This window comes from Solanum tuberosum, unplaced genomic scaffold, assembly GCF_000226075.1.
Source record: "Solanum tuberosum cultivar DM 1-3 516 R44 unplaced genomic scaffold, SolTub_3.0 scf00309, whole genome shotgun sequence".
Classification (NCBI taxonomy): domain Eukaryota; kingdom Viridiplantae; phylum Streptophyta; class Magnoliopsida; order Solanales; family Solanaceae; genus Solanum; species Solanum tuberosum.
In genome coordinates, this window is record NW_006239232.1 from 317,193 (window position 1) to 334,684 (window position 17,492).

The following is a 17,492-nucleotide window of genomic DNA, read 5'->3' on the forward strand; positions in this document are numbered from 1 at the left end:
CTTTCTGTTTCCATTGAAGTTGCATTTTTACCTTTTCATTTTGTTTCAAACTAAATGGTGTTTCACATAAGATGGTTTTCTCAGAAGAAATTTTCGAGTGTCCCAAAGCTGCCAGATTCATGGGATAATTAATTATACACAAAAAAATGACAAAAGTCGGGCAATCTTTAAAGTTGGCTCGTAAGTGAGAAATTATACACAAAAAAATGACAAAAGTCGGGTAATCTTTAAAGTTGGCTCGTAAGTGAGAAAATATGTATGAAAAAACGGCGGACCTATAATGCCCAAGTCATTAGGGAGGTCATATAGTTTTTTCAGAAAACACTATTTGGATGCCACAAATGCGTCAGATCCATAAGCTACACACGAAAAACAACTAAAGTCAGGTAATTCCTAAAGTTGGCTCGTAAATGCAAAAATATGCGTGAAAATAGTAGGGGGAAAATGGGTAACGCAAAGAAGCCAAATCCATGGGCTAATAGTGAAAGTCAGATAATTCCTAAAAGTTTGATCGTAAATGTGAAAATATGGCTATCCCCAATTCATTATGGAGGTTCTCATATAGTTTATTCAGAAAAAAATTCAGGTGCCCTAAGGCGCCAGATTCATGGGCTAATAATCTAATACACACGAAAAACAACGAAAGACGGTTAATTCCAAAATATTGGCTCGTAAATGTGAAAATATACGTAAAACACGACGGGACAATACGTAATGTTTTCCCAACTCATTACAGATGTCCTCATATAGTTTTTCAGGAAAAAAAATTCAGGTGCCCCAAAGGCTCCAGGTCCATGTGCTAATACAGACGAAAAATGGCAAAAGTATGGTAATTTGTAAAAGTTGTCACATAAATGCAAAAATATGCACGAACAAATCGGCGGGACTAGACTTAACGATTCCTCAACTCATTACGAAGGCCCTCATATAGTTTATTCAGAAAAAAATTCTGGATGCCCCAAAGGCGCCAGATCCATGAGCTAATAAACACGAAAAACCAAGAAAATTAGGTAATTTCTAAAAGTTGGCTCTGAATATAAAATATGCGTGAAAAAATGGCGGAACTATACGCAATGAAACCCAATTCATTACGTAGGATAGTATTTTCATACAAAAAAAATTGAGTGCCTCAAAGGCGTCAATCCAAGGGCATTTACACACGAAAAACGATGAAAGTAAGTTAATTTCTAAAAATGGCTCATAAATGTGAAAATATGCATGAAAAATGGCGAGGCTATACATAATGCTTCCATATCTAATTACGTAGGTCCTTATATAGTTTTTTTAGAAAAAAATTCCAGGTGCCCCAAAGGCACCAAATTCATGAGCTAATACACACAAAAAATGGAGTAGTCAGATAATTCCTGAAAGTTGGCCTGTAAATGCGAAAATATACGTGAAAAAATGGCAGGACTATATGTAATACTTTCCCTACTCATTACGGAGGTCCTCATATAGCCTTTCAAAAAAAAGAAAAAGGATCCCTTAAGACGTCAAATCAATGGGCTAATATTAACACACGAAAAAGGCAAAAGTCAGATAATTTCTAAAAGTTGACTTGTAAATGCAAAAATATGCGTGAAAAAAATGATGGGACTATACGTAATACTTTCCAAACTTATTACAGAGGTCCTCATATAGTTTTTTCAGGAAAAAAAATTCAGGTACCCCAATGACGCCAGATCTGTGGGATAATACACACGAAAAAAAAGTGAAAGTCGGTAATTCCTAAAAAAGTTTTCGTAAATACGAAAATATGCGTGAAAATAACAGCGGGATTATACATAATGATTCCCCAACTCATTATGGAGGTCCTCTTATAGTTTTTTCAGGAAAAAAAAATCGTGTGTCATAAAGGCGCCAGATCCATGGGCTAATACACACGAAAAATGATGAAAGTATGTTAATTCCTTTAAGTTGACTCATAAATGCGAAAATATGCATGAAAAAATGGCAGGACTATACGTAATTTTTTCCCAACTTATTACGTAGGTCCTCATATAGTTTTTTGAGAAAAAAAATTATGTGTCCCCCAAAGGCGTCAGATCCATGGTTTAATACATAAGACAAATGGTTAAAGTTGAATAATTCGTAAAACTTGGCTCGTATATGCGAAAATATGGGTGAAAAAAATAGCGGGACAATACGTAATACTTCCCCAACTCATTACAGAGGTCCTCATATAGTTTTTTTCAAAAAAAAATTCTGGGTGCCCCAAAGGCGCCAGATCAATGGGAACACACGAAAAATGGTGAACGTTGGATAATTGTTAAAAGTTGGCTCATAAATATGAAAATAACGTGAAAAAATGGTCGACTTATACGTAATGCTTCCCCAACTTATTATGGTGGTCCTCATATAATTTTTTCAGAAAAAAATTTGGATGATCAAAAGGCGCCAGATCCATGGGCTAATACACACGAAAATCAAGAAAGTCGCGTAATTACTAAAAGTTGGCTCGTACATGCAAAAATATGCCTTAAAATGGTGGGACTATATGTTATGTTTCCCCAACTCATTATGGAGGTTCTTATAAAGTTTTTTTTAGAAAAAAAACTTGGGTGCTCTAAGGCGCTAGAGCCATGGGCTAATACACACGAAAAACCAAAAAAGTCGCGTAATTCCTAAAAGTTGGCTCGTAAATGTGACAATATGCCTTAAAATGGTGGGATTATACGTAATGCTTCTACAACTCAATACGGAGGTCCTCATAATATTTTTTCAGAATTCTTTTTTGGATTCTCTAAGGCGGTAGATTCATGGGATAATACACACGACAAATCAAGAAAGTCGCGTAATTCTCATAAATTGGCTCGTTAATGCAAAAATATGTCTTAAAATGGTGGGACTATACATAATGCTTCCCAACTCATTACGGTGGTCCTCATAAAGTTTTCGAGAAAAAAAAATGATTCTCCAAAGCGCCAGATCAATAAGCTAATACACACGAAAAATTAAGAAAGTCGCGTAATTCTTAAAGTTGGCTCGTAAAGACAAACATATACCTTAAAAATGGTGGGACTATACATAATGCTTCCCCAGCTCAGTGCAGAGGTCCTCGTAAAGTTTTTTCGGAGAAAGTTTTTGTGTGCTCCAAGGTGCCAGATTCATGGTCTAATATACACGAAAATCCAAAAAATCATGTAATTTCTTAAAGTTGACTCATAAATGTGAAAATATGCATTAAAATGGTGTGACTATACGTAATGTTTCCCCAACTCATTACAAAGTCCTCATAATTTTTTTTGAAAAATAAATTTGGTTCTCCAAAACGTCAGATCCATGGGTTAATACACACGAAAAACGAAAAAAGTCGCGTCATTCCTAAAAGTTGGCTTGTAAATGCGAAAAATATGCCTTAAAAATTGTGGGACTATATGTAATGTTTCCCCAATTCATTACAGAAGTCCTCATAAAAAAAAAATCAGAGAAATTTTTTGGGTGATCCAAGGCGCCAGCCAGATTCATGGGCTAAGAAGAAAGTTGGATAATTTCTAAAAGATTGGTCGTAAATGCGAAAATATGCTTTAAAATGGTGGGACTATACATAGTGCTTCTCCAACTCATTACGGAGGTTCTCATAAAGTTTTTTCAGAAAAAAAGTTTGGGTGCTCTAAGACACCAGATTTATGTATCCTTCTTAGGGTTAGGGGTTCGCAGTTCGGGGTCTGAGGTTTGGGATTTGATTTCGGGTTTTGGGTTCTGAGTTCGGGGTTTGAGTTTCAGGATTCAAGATTTAGGATTTAGGATTTAGGATTTAGGAGTAAGTAGAAATACATCTCACTTTCTACAAATAAGTAGAAATACATCTTACTTTATTCTAAAAATTACCACTTATTTTGAAATGAAGGAAGTATCATTCGGCTAACTATACAGTGATGTTGCGTATGCATATGTAGTAGTAAATTAGCGAGTCATGAAAGTTCAAGTCTATAATCTTGTAAAGAGGGTTTGATCTCAACTAGACTACAAGTTGTTTTTTTGGTAGACATCACCTGAACAACATCCTATACAGTTTCTATATTTTATAAATTAGATGATCGAATAATTTAAACCAGAAATTATCCATATTCTTTTCATTTTTTTAACTATCCCTATTTTTTTAATCCATAAAAAAAGGGAATTATGACTATAGTAAGTTTGCAGTACAGCCAACATGATTAACCTACCAGCTTCTTTCTCTAATTAGGCTTAGTGTTGTAGTAAAAGGCTCTACTAGAATTACTTTTTTTTATCTATTCATTATCAAATTCAAAAAGGTAGAATTACCATATCTCATATGATGATTAATAGTATAAAATTAGTAAAGATAATGCTGTCAAAACTCAGATTAATTATTATATTAAACACGATTACTTTACTCATTCAACTGTAGGCTTTTTCTTTAAATAAAAATAAAATCACAAGTAGAAAAAGAAAACTTCAAAATAATGAGGTAAATTTAGACAAGGACATATGAGCTACGTCGAACCAATAAATTTCAACTTGAAAGTACCCTATAGAGCAAAATAATAGAGCAGCAAAGAAGCCACAGCAAGTCAGAAGAATTTTATACTTATATTTCATAAAATAAAAATAATCTTGAATTTGCGTGTGCTAAAAATAAAAAGAAATTGAACATGAATCTAGCGCCTCGAAGCACCCTTTATTTGAATGCTCATTACTGAAAACATATACTAAAACAACAAGTAACGATTCGATTTCTCAATCCACAACAATTATTAATGATGATATTTAGTGCCAACGAAGCTGGCCACGTGTGATGCCAGGGAAAAAAGGTATGGGTCCCATACATTGGACACTTCACACGCAACAATGTTAGATGCCACATCAATGTCACAGCTCATCCCCTTTTTTCTTTTATATCTCAAATATATTTGACAAATAAACCACTTGTTGTATCATATCATATATGCTAAATATAGTTATAACTATTACTTAATATTTATCAGAAACATATAGTCAACAGCTCATACATCCGTGTAAAACTAAAATCCAAATTTAAAGAAATTCCAATCATGTTTCAATAATTCATAAAACTTACAAATTTTTCAATTGATAATCAGGTCTATAACTAAAAAATAAATAAAGTGAGATGTGTCATGTGATTAACTTATTTATGTAATAAGTATAGATAAAGATCCACAAAAGCTTATTAAAAAAATTTGAGTTGAAAGTGAGTGTTTAATAGCAACACTTTATCATGTATTTAGGTGTTCAAATAAAACAAGTTATAATCAAGCTTATAAATGAAATTTAGAAACAAATTTAAGAAGTGATCGATGTATTTCGCCTTTATTTTAGGATTTCGAACGTTATTGTTTAATGTTTTGCTCATTAGTTAATAAAGGTGTGTCTGATGATCAATGAAGTGCGTTGAGAATTATAATATCTCATGCAAAATTTTCAATCGAGACAAAAATACTAAGCGATTTCTTCCCATTTATCCAAATTTTGATAGACAGAATAACTTGATACATGTACTTGTATAAGGTAAAAAGTTATTCTATAAAATTAATTAAAGTGCGTGCAAATTATTCCGAACTATATTTTAATATATTAAAGGAAAAGACTCAAACATGTCGTTGGACTTTGACAAAAAACTCATTTATCCCATCCGTCAAAAGTTTAGATGATCTATATCATTTCCATTTGAGAAAACGCTCCTCCACGTCATTATTCGTTAACCGAAAACAATTTCAATTTTACAAAATCATTTTTTACCTGTAGTTAATTATGAATTTAGTCACGTCATTTATTACATGCTCAAATATGCCCTCGAACCTTCAAAAAGAGCTATCCATTAAAAAATGATTGACTTATCTATATCATTTCAGTTAATAAATAATGTCATGGACAAGTTTTTTCTCAAATAAAAATGACATAAATAAATCAAACTTTTGATATTAGTATAGATGAATTATTTTTTTTGGCTGTGAAAGTAATTAGAGGAGGAAATAAAAAGGGTTTATTTGAAAAGAAATCCGTGCAGTTGGCACCAAACAAGTAAACATCACGGCTTTCTTGGATTCTCTTGCCCTTACGAGTTACGACTGCAAAAATCTGGCAAAGCCTTTGGATTTATATGTGAATGACAACCATTTTTGACAGTACTTTACTACTGTTTTCATAGTCCTCACCCTATTTTGACAACCTGTAATTGAAACAATACATCATTTTCTATTATTTAATTGAATCACTTTCTCCACTACTGTCCATCCAACAACTCACTAATATTTGCACATTTTTAGTTTATTCTTCTCATGTTGTATGTTATGGATAGATATTCTTTCTTCTTCTCAAGAATCAATTCCACAAAGTGGATCGCATAACTCGCTGGCCAGCAACACTACTTATTTCCCCGTCGCTAGCAACCCCACATGTGCCACAATGGCATTTCCACTATCTTTACAATAATCCAAAAAGTTGAACCCCCTACCCTTCCCCACCCATGCTTTCATTTTTTTTAGGGGAAAAAGGCAAATATATCTTCAAATTATCATAAATAATATGCAAATATCCTCCGTCATATTTTTGGGACATTGGTGCCCCTACCGTCCAAAAATTAAACCTTTATATTAATGGACATACACGTGTCATAATTTTATCCACCGATCTGACATTTATCGACGGATAAGATTGCATCATATGTCCCTATTTAGTCTTCCGTTAAAGTGAAGGGCATATATGCTCTAGTTTTTGGACGACAGAAGCATCAATATCCCAAAAGTATGACAAAGAATATCTGCATACCATTTACAATAGTTCAAAAGTATATTTGTCCTTTTTCCTTTTTTTTTTATAACAATAATGTTTGAATTAACTTGCGTACACTACAATTATTTATTCTAGAGGTTCTACGAGCTTTCATCCTTTTTGCTCTTTTGATGACTTAAGAATGCATTACTCAAGGTAAGAGTGGAAGTGTTGTGAGCAACCCCTTCTTATCAAATTTTCCTCAATTTGTATGTCTATATTGAAAATAAGAAAAATAATTTACTTTCAAACTATCTCTTCTATGCACTACAACACACAGGCCATCACCTCCATATCACCACCCCACCCTATCTCATAGTGTTCACCTAAATTAAGAGAAAGTAAGAAATATTTTCCTTTGAACCAAACACACCCTAAGTATATGTTTTGTTAATGATCTTGGTGTCTAGGCAAGTTTTTGCGCACTTCAATTAATTCTACGAGATACGTCACCTTCCACCAACAACAAGTATCAAGTAATATCTTGTCTTGGTTAGGATTGAATTATGATGCTCTCATAGTTATCATCCTGATTCATTGAATGTCTAATCTTATCTAGATCACACTTTTGGGTGATATTGCTTGCTTCCCTTTTTCCCTTCATACATTGCTTCAAAACCCCATTTCTCCTAATACAAAAAGTCATGTTATATTGATCTTTTGCTAATAAAAAAACAAGAATAATTGATCCCTATTACATGCATCATCTTAAGTAAGCACATGTCCATGTTCAAATTAGAGTAGTAATAGATAGTCCCAAATAAAATAGAACAACAATTCATTGACAACACTCAAAAATGAAAGAGTTAAAAACACCAAGCCCCAAAATACAATTTATTAATGTAAGAGCTACAACCTACAACCTAACATTCATTTAATCTCACACTTTTCAAAGGGTTCATAAGTACAATTATTTATTAGCATTACTTCAAAAGAAAGCATTTTCTAGATAAGAGCTACTATACACTAGCATTATCAATAACTAAATTAATTAGAAGATAAAAAGAAAAAACTATAATGTATACATAAATTATATATAGTACTACTATAGTATTCCTCTCATTTAATTATTTATAGGCCACTCATTTAGTGTCGGTTACAATTTATCTCGCTGACTTCACATCAGATATATACCCTACTCTTGCTGCTGAAAAAATGTTATCACACTCGTATCGAGCAACATAGATTATTAACGAGTGAAATAAAATGAGCTTGATTACAACCAATAATTATCTGTAATTCATTTTTTATTTCAAGCTGCACGAATAATAGAATAGAATACAAATGTCTCTGGTGATGCATTAATGTTCATATGTTAAAATAAAATAAAATAAAAAAGAAACAAAATTTGAACGAAATAAATTGAGAAGAAAAAAAATTAGAGAAAGTTAAAAATCCCCAATAATAAAATGAACAGAAAAGAGAAGAAGTTACTGGGAGAAATTTACCGGCGAGAAATGAGATATTCACGACGAGAATCCGTACAAATCGTAAGGTGCCCAAAGAGAATCGAGCGGACACGGCTCTTTTGAGTCGAGCCGAAGCCACGGCTTGCCGGAGCCGCTCCAGTGGAGGAGGCTTACCGGACCGGGATGTAAATCACGGCAACTTCCCTTCACATTATCACCGCCTAAACCGTGCTGGTTCCATCTGTGCTCAATTGGTGCCACGTGTCCGGCGAAGACCAAGAGGTACGGCGGTAATGAACCCAGTTCATAGATCCGATTAGTCTTCTGGATATCCATCCATTTCTCTATCCGCTTAGTGTACCCGACCCGTCTCCATTTCTTCAGATCTATAACCATAACCCCTGTGTTGAAGTAACAAGGTTTCCGGCTGGAAAACGTGCCGGAAAATCTGGGTTCCGACCAGAACGACGTCGTGAAGTATTTCGTGAAATTGGCATGACAATACTCCGGAGCTCCAATCGTTTTTGAACCCAAACTTGTACTCCATAGCTTAGAGATGTCGTCAACAACGACAAGATCCGAATCCAAGTAGATAACTCTACTAACACAGGGCTCCAGAAGATCAGCCAAGTAATTTCTAGCGTAGTTCAAGGGCTGTTCAAGCGCTTGCCTAACGGAAGTGGAGATAATATTTCGAACTCGTTCAGGATCAAAGTAATATACCTTGAATTTCAACTGAGGGAAGGTGGATCGAACTAGGGTTTCGAGATTGGTTTCGGATACCAGAAAATGGAAGAATACACTCTCAGGACATCTCGAATGGTGTAAAATTGAATGCACAGCGGCTATTGAACCTCGAAGATACTCAACATCAAGAGTAATCGCAACATGAACAAGCGAAGGATCGCAAACCCCAGTTTTCCCCAATATTCTTCTGTCATTAGAGGTGCATTCACCGGCATTTCGGAATACAGGGGCTTTACGAAATGAGAAACGATTAAGGGGAACAGTGGGGGTAATTTGACTGGGAAATCGGAGATAGGATTCAAGGTGAGACGATCTAATAGCTTCAGCAGGTGGAAATGATTGTAAGGATGGTGAAAGAACAATCATTACCATTGCCGCAGCGAAAAAGCCTGAAAACTTAGTGACCCAGAACATTTTTACAGTGTAAAATCCCTTTTTCCTCTTCTTCTTCTTTGATATGAGATTATAACGACTGACCCTCCGCCAAGAAATTGAAGAAAAGAGGAATGCTAGGGTTCTTCTAAAGTCCGCCACAGCTAAAAAAAAAAAATCCAATCAATGAAGATGGGCTTTTCCCTTTTGGGGTTCTTTGCTTGTTTTCTCTAATGGTATGCCGTGAAAACGAAGCGACCTTGGATTGGTGGAACAGTAGAGAGCGAAGAATCCATGGCGACGTGCGTTGCAGTACTCTTTCTCTTTCTCTTTCCCTTTCTCTCTCTCTATATCTCTGGGAGAGAAGGTCACACAGTTGTAGTAGAGAGAGAGAGTGAAAAGGGAGAAATTTAGGTTTTTTCAAGCCTTTTCCCAAACTCTTTGGGCTACAACATATACTTAAGAAACAAAAGAATTTGGTTTTAAGTTTTCTCTATTTAGCAAGTGATTAGATGTTGTATTTATCTAAAAATTCAAAAAAATTAAGTGATTATATCTAATCATGTTACTTAAACAATCAATCACTATAAAATGAGTAGGTAATTTAGAGTAATTGTTATAATTTGAAAGAGATGGTTGGTTATCTTGTGAAACTAATCGACCAATGTGTAAGATTCTTCGGGAATGCAAATTAAACATTTATTTAAATACATTTCCAAAATGTAAATTAAGATATTTAGGCCTATTTTTTAAAAGAAGAAATGAATGACAATTCAACGTGTTATTTGTGAGATTAAAATCGAACAGTTGTGAGCCTCCATTTTATCCATATGAGCCAATATAATGTGTGATATCATCATCGATCTCATCATTTCTTTAGATTATAGACATAAGGTATTTGAGACATTCCACTCTCAAGGATAACTTGTTTATCGATCCTCACTTTCTCATTCATCTCCTATGATGCGATTTTGAACTTTTATTTTGTGCACTCTATTTATACCAGCTCAATCTAAAACTTGTCTCCATATCTCTAGTGAATCATTAACTTTATTACGTGTATCTTCAATTAATGGTATGTCATTTTTGAATAACATACACCAAAGTATGTCCTCCTAAATATATCGTTTCAATTTATTCATCACCAAGATAAATATAAACGGTTGAGAGCTGATCCCTAATGCAATCCCAATCCATTTTGAAATTAATGTACAAATAAATTGACTTAACTTTCTATTATAAAAGAAAAATGGCTGTTACAAGACTTTTTCAAAATTTGCTACAAGATTTGTAGATGTTGACTTGATTGCGAGCCTAAGAAAGTTATTCAAAAGGTTTTTCACATAAAGCTACTTGTAAACCGTCTGCACATATTACTTGCAAGTTATCGACTTGATTGCAAGCTTTTTGAAGAAGCTATAGGAATACTTAAATGAAATAACAATACAAAGTACATTTATAATAGAACATTATTAAACTCTCCACTATAAAATTTACAACAAAATTAGGAAATTAGCCCAAAAGAAAATTAGTTGTTTTTTTTCCTCACAAAGTGATATCATCACTCATCAGCATGAAGATACAATCGTGTGATCGTTGAGGGAACAAGTCCAATACTATTTCTTATTTGATTTTTTTCTCTAACAGTGGCTCTATTTCATGATCTTATGATGATGAATTTAGTAATTGGTAGATAAGTAGTAAGTATATTCAATGAATGAAAAATTATAGAAATCAAAAGGATCTTTTCTATATAAGTACTCGTTTGGACATGATTTCAGATCATGAGGTAAACTAATAATTCTTGTAATCAGATTGATTTGTAATTAAAATTTTGTTAAAATTTAGATTTTTTGAGTTGTATTTTTCTTTCAAATGTATACCCTCCCTCGATAATTTATGAAAACTATCAAAACCTTTTTTAACTCTTCATTGATCTCTTTTATAAATAAATATTTATGATTACATGTTACTACAATTTTTTAGATATACATATAACTTTACAAAGATTCATTAGTTCAGTAAATCAACAATAGTAATAACTAGTTGTTCTTTGATAAATTATTCACAGATGGTGCAAACAATCTGTTCGCATCAAACATGAGTCTTTATAGCAAAAATAAAAATTACAAGTCTTTTTCTTTGTAAAAAATGTTGGGTTTAGCAAGGTGTGAATGGGAAATAAGAAGAGAAAATGGAAAGTGGGTGAAGTTGGGGAACCAATTTTGGAGGGAAAATGAAAAGTCATTGCAAAGTGCAAATGAAAAGTCATTTTTACCATATTGGTAGAAGAAAGGAAATTGTTGTCCTTATATTAGGAAACACTTTCTTTAGTTCTTAAAGGGTTAAGAAGAAGGTGCCCCTCGCGCTGTCGTCGTCGCTCGCTTGGCCTCGACCTCGAATTTGGCAAGTGATTGATTGATAACATTTTTGGACAAAATTTATTTAATCAATCTTGTTAATTCATTTCCTTCTCTTATAAATTAATTCAGAATGTTAGTTAAATAACATAATTAATTTGGCGCAACAGAATTTATTTAAAATTCACGTGTAACGGTAAAAACGTTCTGAAGGGACCTGTTCCTTCCGAAAAGTCGTTACTTTTCCCAAAAGACACAAAGTTCTGGAAAAAATTGGTCTGAACATATTTGTCTGAACAGACGTGTTCCTTGTTGTAAATGGCTATAAATAAGAGGTCTTTTTCCGTTTTTCAAACACTGAATTTTTTTCTCTCTGCATACATTTTCTTACATAAACAAAATTGTCCATCGACTGAGCCTGTGTGTGCTCTTGTTGTTGTTCTTGCGTTCGCTGAAGTTATTGAAGTTTGAGGTACCGCTACTTCTCTAACAAGTTAATCCGTTTTATCTTGGGAGGAATTAATCTGCAACCTTGTGTGTTGGGGGGATTAAATTTCTTAAGGAAACACAGTGGTTTCTGTGGACTCAGATTACTTACATTCTGTCTATTTCATCTTTTTTCTGTTTCTGTATTTTTGACTAACCTGAATACAAGAAATAACAAAAAATATAAATTATGGATCAGGTTTATAATTTCAAACCTATTCTTTTTTATATTTAAAATCATGATTTGAAGAAAAAGTTAGAATTTTGTGTAAATTTCATAAACAAACACAAATTGAAAGTCAAAATTCAAAATCAGGCTCTCCAGTCCTTTGATCAAACAACTACGAGAGTAGTAGAGGAAAATGACAATATGGATGTGTGAGCGTAGGGAAGAAAACTCATCCAGCCCGGGGGCCGATCTAGGTACACCCTAGGGGTGTCACGTGACACTGCTTTGATAAAAGCAAAATAATATATAGAGGATATATGTTTTAAGGTGACACTACTTGACAATAAAAGGCACTCAACTTAACTGGTTAAGCGTGCCTTTTTCATAATCAAGGTTGCCAATTCGAATCTAGAAAGCGTCAATTGCTTATTTTTTTAATTTTTTTTCTTTCTCCTTCTTTCTCGCCAATAAAATTAAGTAAGAATAATTTATGAAACTTAATGAATAATAAGTTGCTTATTTCTCATACGTACGCCATTGAACCCGCCCTACCTTACTCCACCTTTAAAAATTCTGGTAAGTTCTAGGGTTACCTATTCGAGGTAAACGTAAATCGTATAAATACTGTCATTAATTGTTGTTGAATGGCATTAGTACCGTAACTTATTTTTCACGTAAGATAAGTAAAAAAAAAAGACGTTACTTACCAGAAGTGTTACTTTTTATCTGATCCACTTACAATATTATAAAATGTAAGTTGACTTGGAGTGATCCAATAACAATATTATAAAATGTAATTGGACATAGGGCGTGTGTTCCATAGGAAAGAAAATATTTTGATGGAAAATATATTTTTTGTAAGTTATTTTTCAGGAAAATTCGTAAGTATTTTTTTTCTATGGGGTAGGTAAGTCAAAATTATATAATATTTTAAAATATTTATATATTAAATTAATATGATATTTAATTTATAATTTAAAAATGCATATAACTAAACAAATTAATAGTGATATGGGTAAAATATAAAGAATAATGAGATAGTAAATTACCATTATTAGCAATGTAAGTCAGGCATTGAATCTGCTGTTGGATTTCAGTATTAGACAATTGATATGTCCCTTTCTTACCCGTACTTAGCCGTTGGCATAATTGGTATTAGTAGTTCTAGCTACCACTCTTCTACTATAATCATTGACTATTTCCAATATTTAATAGACAAAATACAATAATTAATTATTCCAATAAGGAGTATTTTATTCTATCTATTTACTCTGTAATGGCATCGAACTTATAAAAATTTTATTTTACGTTTAGTATTTGGAAATAGTTTTTCTATATCGAGTGATTCTTGATACACTCTCGCTCTCAATACCATTTTTAGTTCATTCTGGTTCTATCCTGTCACAACAAAAACAACTCGATTTAAACGATTGTTTGGTGTGAGGGATAAAAATAAATAGTCATGGGATAAGAAAATAGTAATGGGATAAAATTTATGTGTCTTGTTTGGTTGTCATATTTGGGATAACTTATTCCACCATTTATACCATAAGAATGGGGTAAGTTATCCATATACATGGTGGGATAAGTTATCCCACGATAGCTAATTCTAGATAACTAATCCTGAGATAAAAATTCATTTTATTTTTTAAAAATTTATTATCAATATTATTTTATGCTAATAAAGCAAGGAGGAAAAGACAAGAAATGGTGTATTATATAGCCGTTGAGTGGTCATTGTCTTTGGTGTCGTAGTACTATATATTCTGTGTATATTAGTGGACATCAGTATATGACCAGATGGAAGAAGAAGAATACATGATTATGAAACAAAGCTTAATTAATTAAATAAATTATAAAAGTGTCATTAGGGGTCTTTTTCATGCTTCAATTAGAGAACCTATTAGCCACTCTATTTTGTCGGACCTTTTTTACACTTTATGTGGAAACTTCTGTAGTATCGCGATTCGATCGAATTTAGTAAATTTAATCAAAGGTTTATATTTTTGTTAAAAAATTTATTCAATATAAATAAATAGTTAATTTTTAAAGGAGGTTTAAATTCTAAATTTATAAATTTTAAATTCCAACTTCGCCTCTTATTCGTGTCTTTATAAGCTAATAAAAGGTGAAATAATAAATGTTGAAATGAATCAAAGATTTGGTAAATCATTAATCCTATCCTAATCCCTAGTTTGTCGAATGTTTGTTACTTAGGTCCATAGGGATTTCTATCATTAGTACGTATCGTATTAATAATATCACTAACAAAATCAGTAATTATAATAAGAAAATTTAGAAAAATACAAAAACGATATATTTAAGATTTACAATCTAACGCAATCTTTTAGCCACTTTTACTAGTACACAATCACACACTAACTCTTCCTGCTACTTAAATATTACATGCTTTTATTATTTTTTACTTGATTTAACGGTAACTTACAATAAAGAAAATTCAATTAAACCCCTTCAAAACGCTTAGCTATAACACTAAATGATTTCCATATCAATTTTCATGTGACATTTTGTGTGCAACTATTTATGTTATTTTAAAATAATATCATGTACTTGCTCTATTTCATTTGATGAACTAATACTTAATTAATTTTTCAAATTTCATAAATCACAACTTTTAAAACTCAAATTTTAAAATTTTGAAGTACGACTTCATAGATCTATGATCAAACGAGAGATAAATAATAAGTTTTTTTGGTTACAATTGTTGATGAAATTAATTTGAGATTTCCTTTTAGACAAATGAAGTCTTCATCATCAATCAACCTAGCAAATGTGACTATAAAGGATCATGATGGAGTGGTAAGTACTCCTTCATTCTTAATCAGAGATTTCAAGTTTGAATTCCTTTGGATACATAGTCATCATTAATAAGAAACGTTTTACCCCTAATGTAGAACTTTTCAATGTGAATTCACACGGGACGAAAATCAATTGTAGTAAATGTGCAAAAACATTTTTAGCATAAATGACCAAATATTGTGGACGGAGGATGGGAGGAGGGAGACTTGTGAAAAGACCCAATTTTGTAGCTAAAAGTTAAATAGTAGAGAACCAATAATTGGTTGCCATTTCCTTTACAAACGTTGGAAATACACTATCTTTTTGTAAAGATCTTGTTGGTAGATTTTTTTATTTTTTTTCAGTTGATTTATAAACACTAATGAAAACGACTTTTAAACAAGAGGTTTTTATTTATTTATTATTTCTTGGTTTCTATTCGGTATCCGGAGCACACATTGGAGCTCCGACTAAATTCAGATCGCGTATTATAAGGCCCATTCGGGGGTGACGCTCCCAACAAGATTTTTTCCATACCCAGGGCTCAAATTTGAAACCTTTGATTAAGGGTGAAACAGTCACAACTGCATCATAACCCATGTTGATATTTATTTATTATTAGTATAATTTTGCATTTAATCTCAATACTTTAGTTGGTGAAAATGACCCCAATTTGGAAATTATTCTTTTCATTTGGCCAAAATATGATAACGACTTGATTTTTGCTAAACATGAGGGTTAGTGTTTGGAACTCATAAAAGAAAATTTTGCCTTGCAATATTAGTTATTTTATGGAAATATATTGGACATTATATTTGTAATTATATTACTTTTTATAATTGTGACTAAAAGTTAAATCTACCTTGGTTAGAATGTAACAAGCATTGTATACTTCACATATTTTTGTTACATGTTGGGACGGCTGCCGATTGCTAGCCAAATTGGGGAACTCAAATTTGAGTGGCCTTTTGAGATAGTTTGATAAAATATCAAATGTAACTATAGTTTACTTTAAAGAAAATCTTGAGATATAGTATATTAAATAATTTTGTATCGATTCGTGATGGTCAAATTGAACAAATATAGAGTGAACTAATACACTAATATAAAGCAAATTGAAATAGTTTATAGGCGGAGCAAGAACAAAGCAAAATTGGTAAAATTCAAACTTTCGCTATTTTGGAATTTTATATATTTTACATAGCAAATATATGTCTTATATTATCATTTTATGTACCACTTCTAAATAACAAGAAATGAGGTTGAAAGATGTCAAAAAGATCAGTGAATTTTGATGGGAAGGCCCTTCATAATTTTACTTATATATTTTTAAAAATTAAAGTTGTTAGTTACATTAATTTTTTATGGGATATCTTTTTTAGACATTGTTTTTTAATTTGTACTCATTTTCTACGCACTTTGAAAAAACTTGGACGTACAATATTAAAGATAGATTCCATAAAATCTAATGTTGTGTGATTGAAGTTTAAGTAAAAATAACTATCTAGATTCAACCATATGAAATTTTAAAAATTACATGTATGAAGTTATTCGTAGACTTACAAATTCTTAGGCACTATAAATATAACTTATCTATGATTTCAAAAAAGTACAGTTACCTAACTTATATGGCAAAATATAGTCAAAACCTTACATTACAAATCTTTAGCCCAAATACAATTTGATATACAAAATATTATACATCCAACATACAACAATATACAAACCTCTCATATTTTATTTTTACAAAAAAAAAGTTTTAAAACTTGATATACATTATTATCCAGTTAATATATAATATTATACAAAAAATTTAACAATTTGTTCACTCATATACAATATTATTTTAAAACTGAACTCGTAATTCTCCCTTGAATTCAAACACCAGATTCACCCGAAAACACCTTAAAACTTACATCAAATCACCCAAAAATTCAAATTTAAACTCCTCAATACGTAATCGATCAAGACTCTCTCAAAACAAAGCTTCTTTTTTTTTGCAAAAAATCAAAATTTAAATTTTAAAGTATTTGATATAGTAATAGTCGCCTATGAAGTTACTATACGAATTGGAAACTTCTAGAAGTTTAAAAGTTTTTAGAAATTCAGATATTTAACCCTTAAATTCTCCACTGACTTAGAAAACGAATAAGCATCGACGAATTTGAGATGAAACTTGGAAGTACACCATTGATATTGTTGTTGGTTGTTGAGTAGACAATTATGTTCAAGATTGGATGGTCACTTGACTATAGTACAACCTAAAATGTGAATTTTGTGGTAGAAATTGTTATGTACTGCAATGCTATGTGGGTTGGGGTAGCATACTAGCATTGAGTGCTACTCTTTGATATATCAAATCACAGGATACCAATTTCATTAGGGGGGGGGGGG

General features: G+C 32.1%; 1 protein-coding gene across 2 annotated transcripts; it reads right to left on the reverse strand.

The window, feature by feature from the left end:
• Positions 1–5,799: 5,799 nt before the first annotated feature.
• LOC102583903 (probable galacturonosyltransferase-like 7) lies at positions 5,800–9,830 on the reverse strand. Of its 2 annotated transcripts, none has more exons than XM_006359822.2 (2): positions 8,205–9,830; positions 5,800–6,154 (listed from the first exon to the last, which is right to left on the reverse strand). In XM_006359822.2, exon 1 carries the CDS (start codon positions 9,324–9,326, stop codon positions 8,223–8,225), a length of 1,104 nt encoding a protein of 367 aa, XP_006359884.1. In that variant the 5' UTR covers positions 9,327–9,830; the 3' UTR covers positions 5,800–6,154; positions 8,205–8,222. The 2 variants fall into 2 exon arrangements, with proteins under 2 accessions (XP_006359884.1, XP_015170075.1); XM_015314589.1 differs by lacking the exon at positions 5,800–6,154 and adding an exon at positions 7,161–7,385.
• Between the last annotated feature and the right edge of the window lie 7,662 nt (positions 9,831–17,492).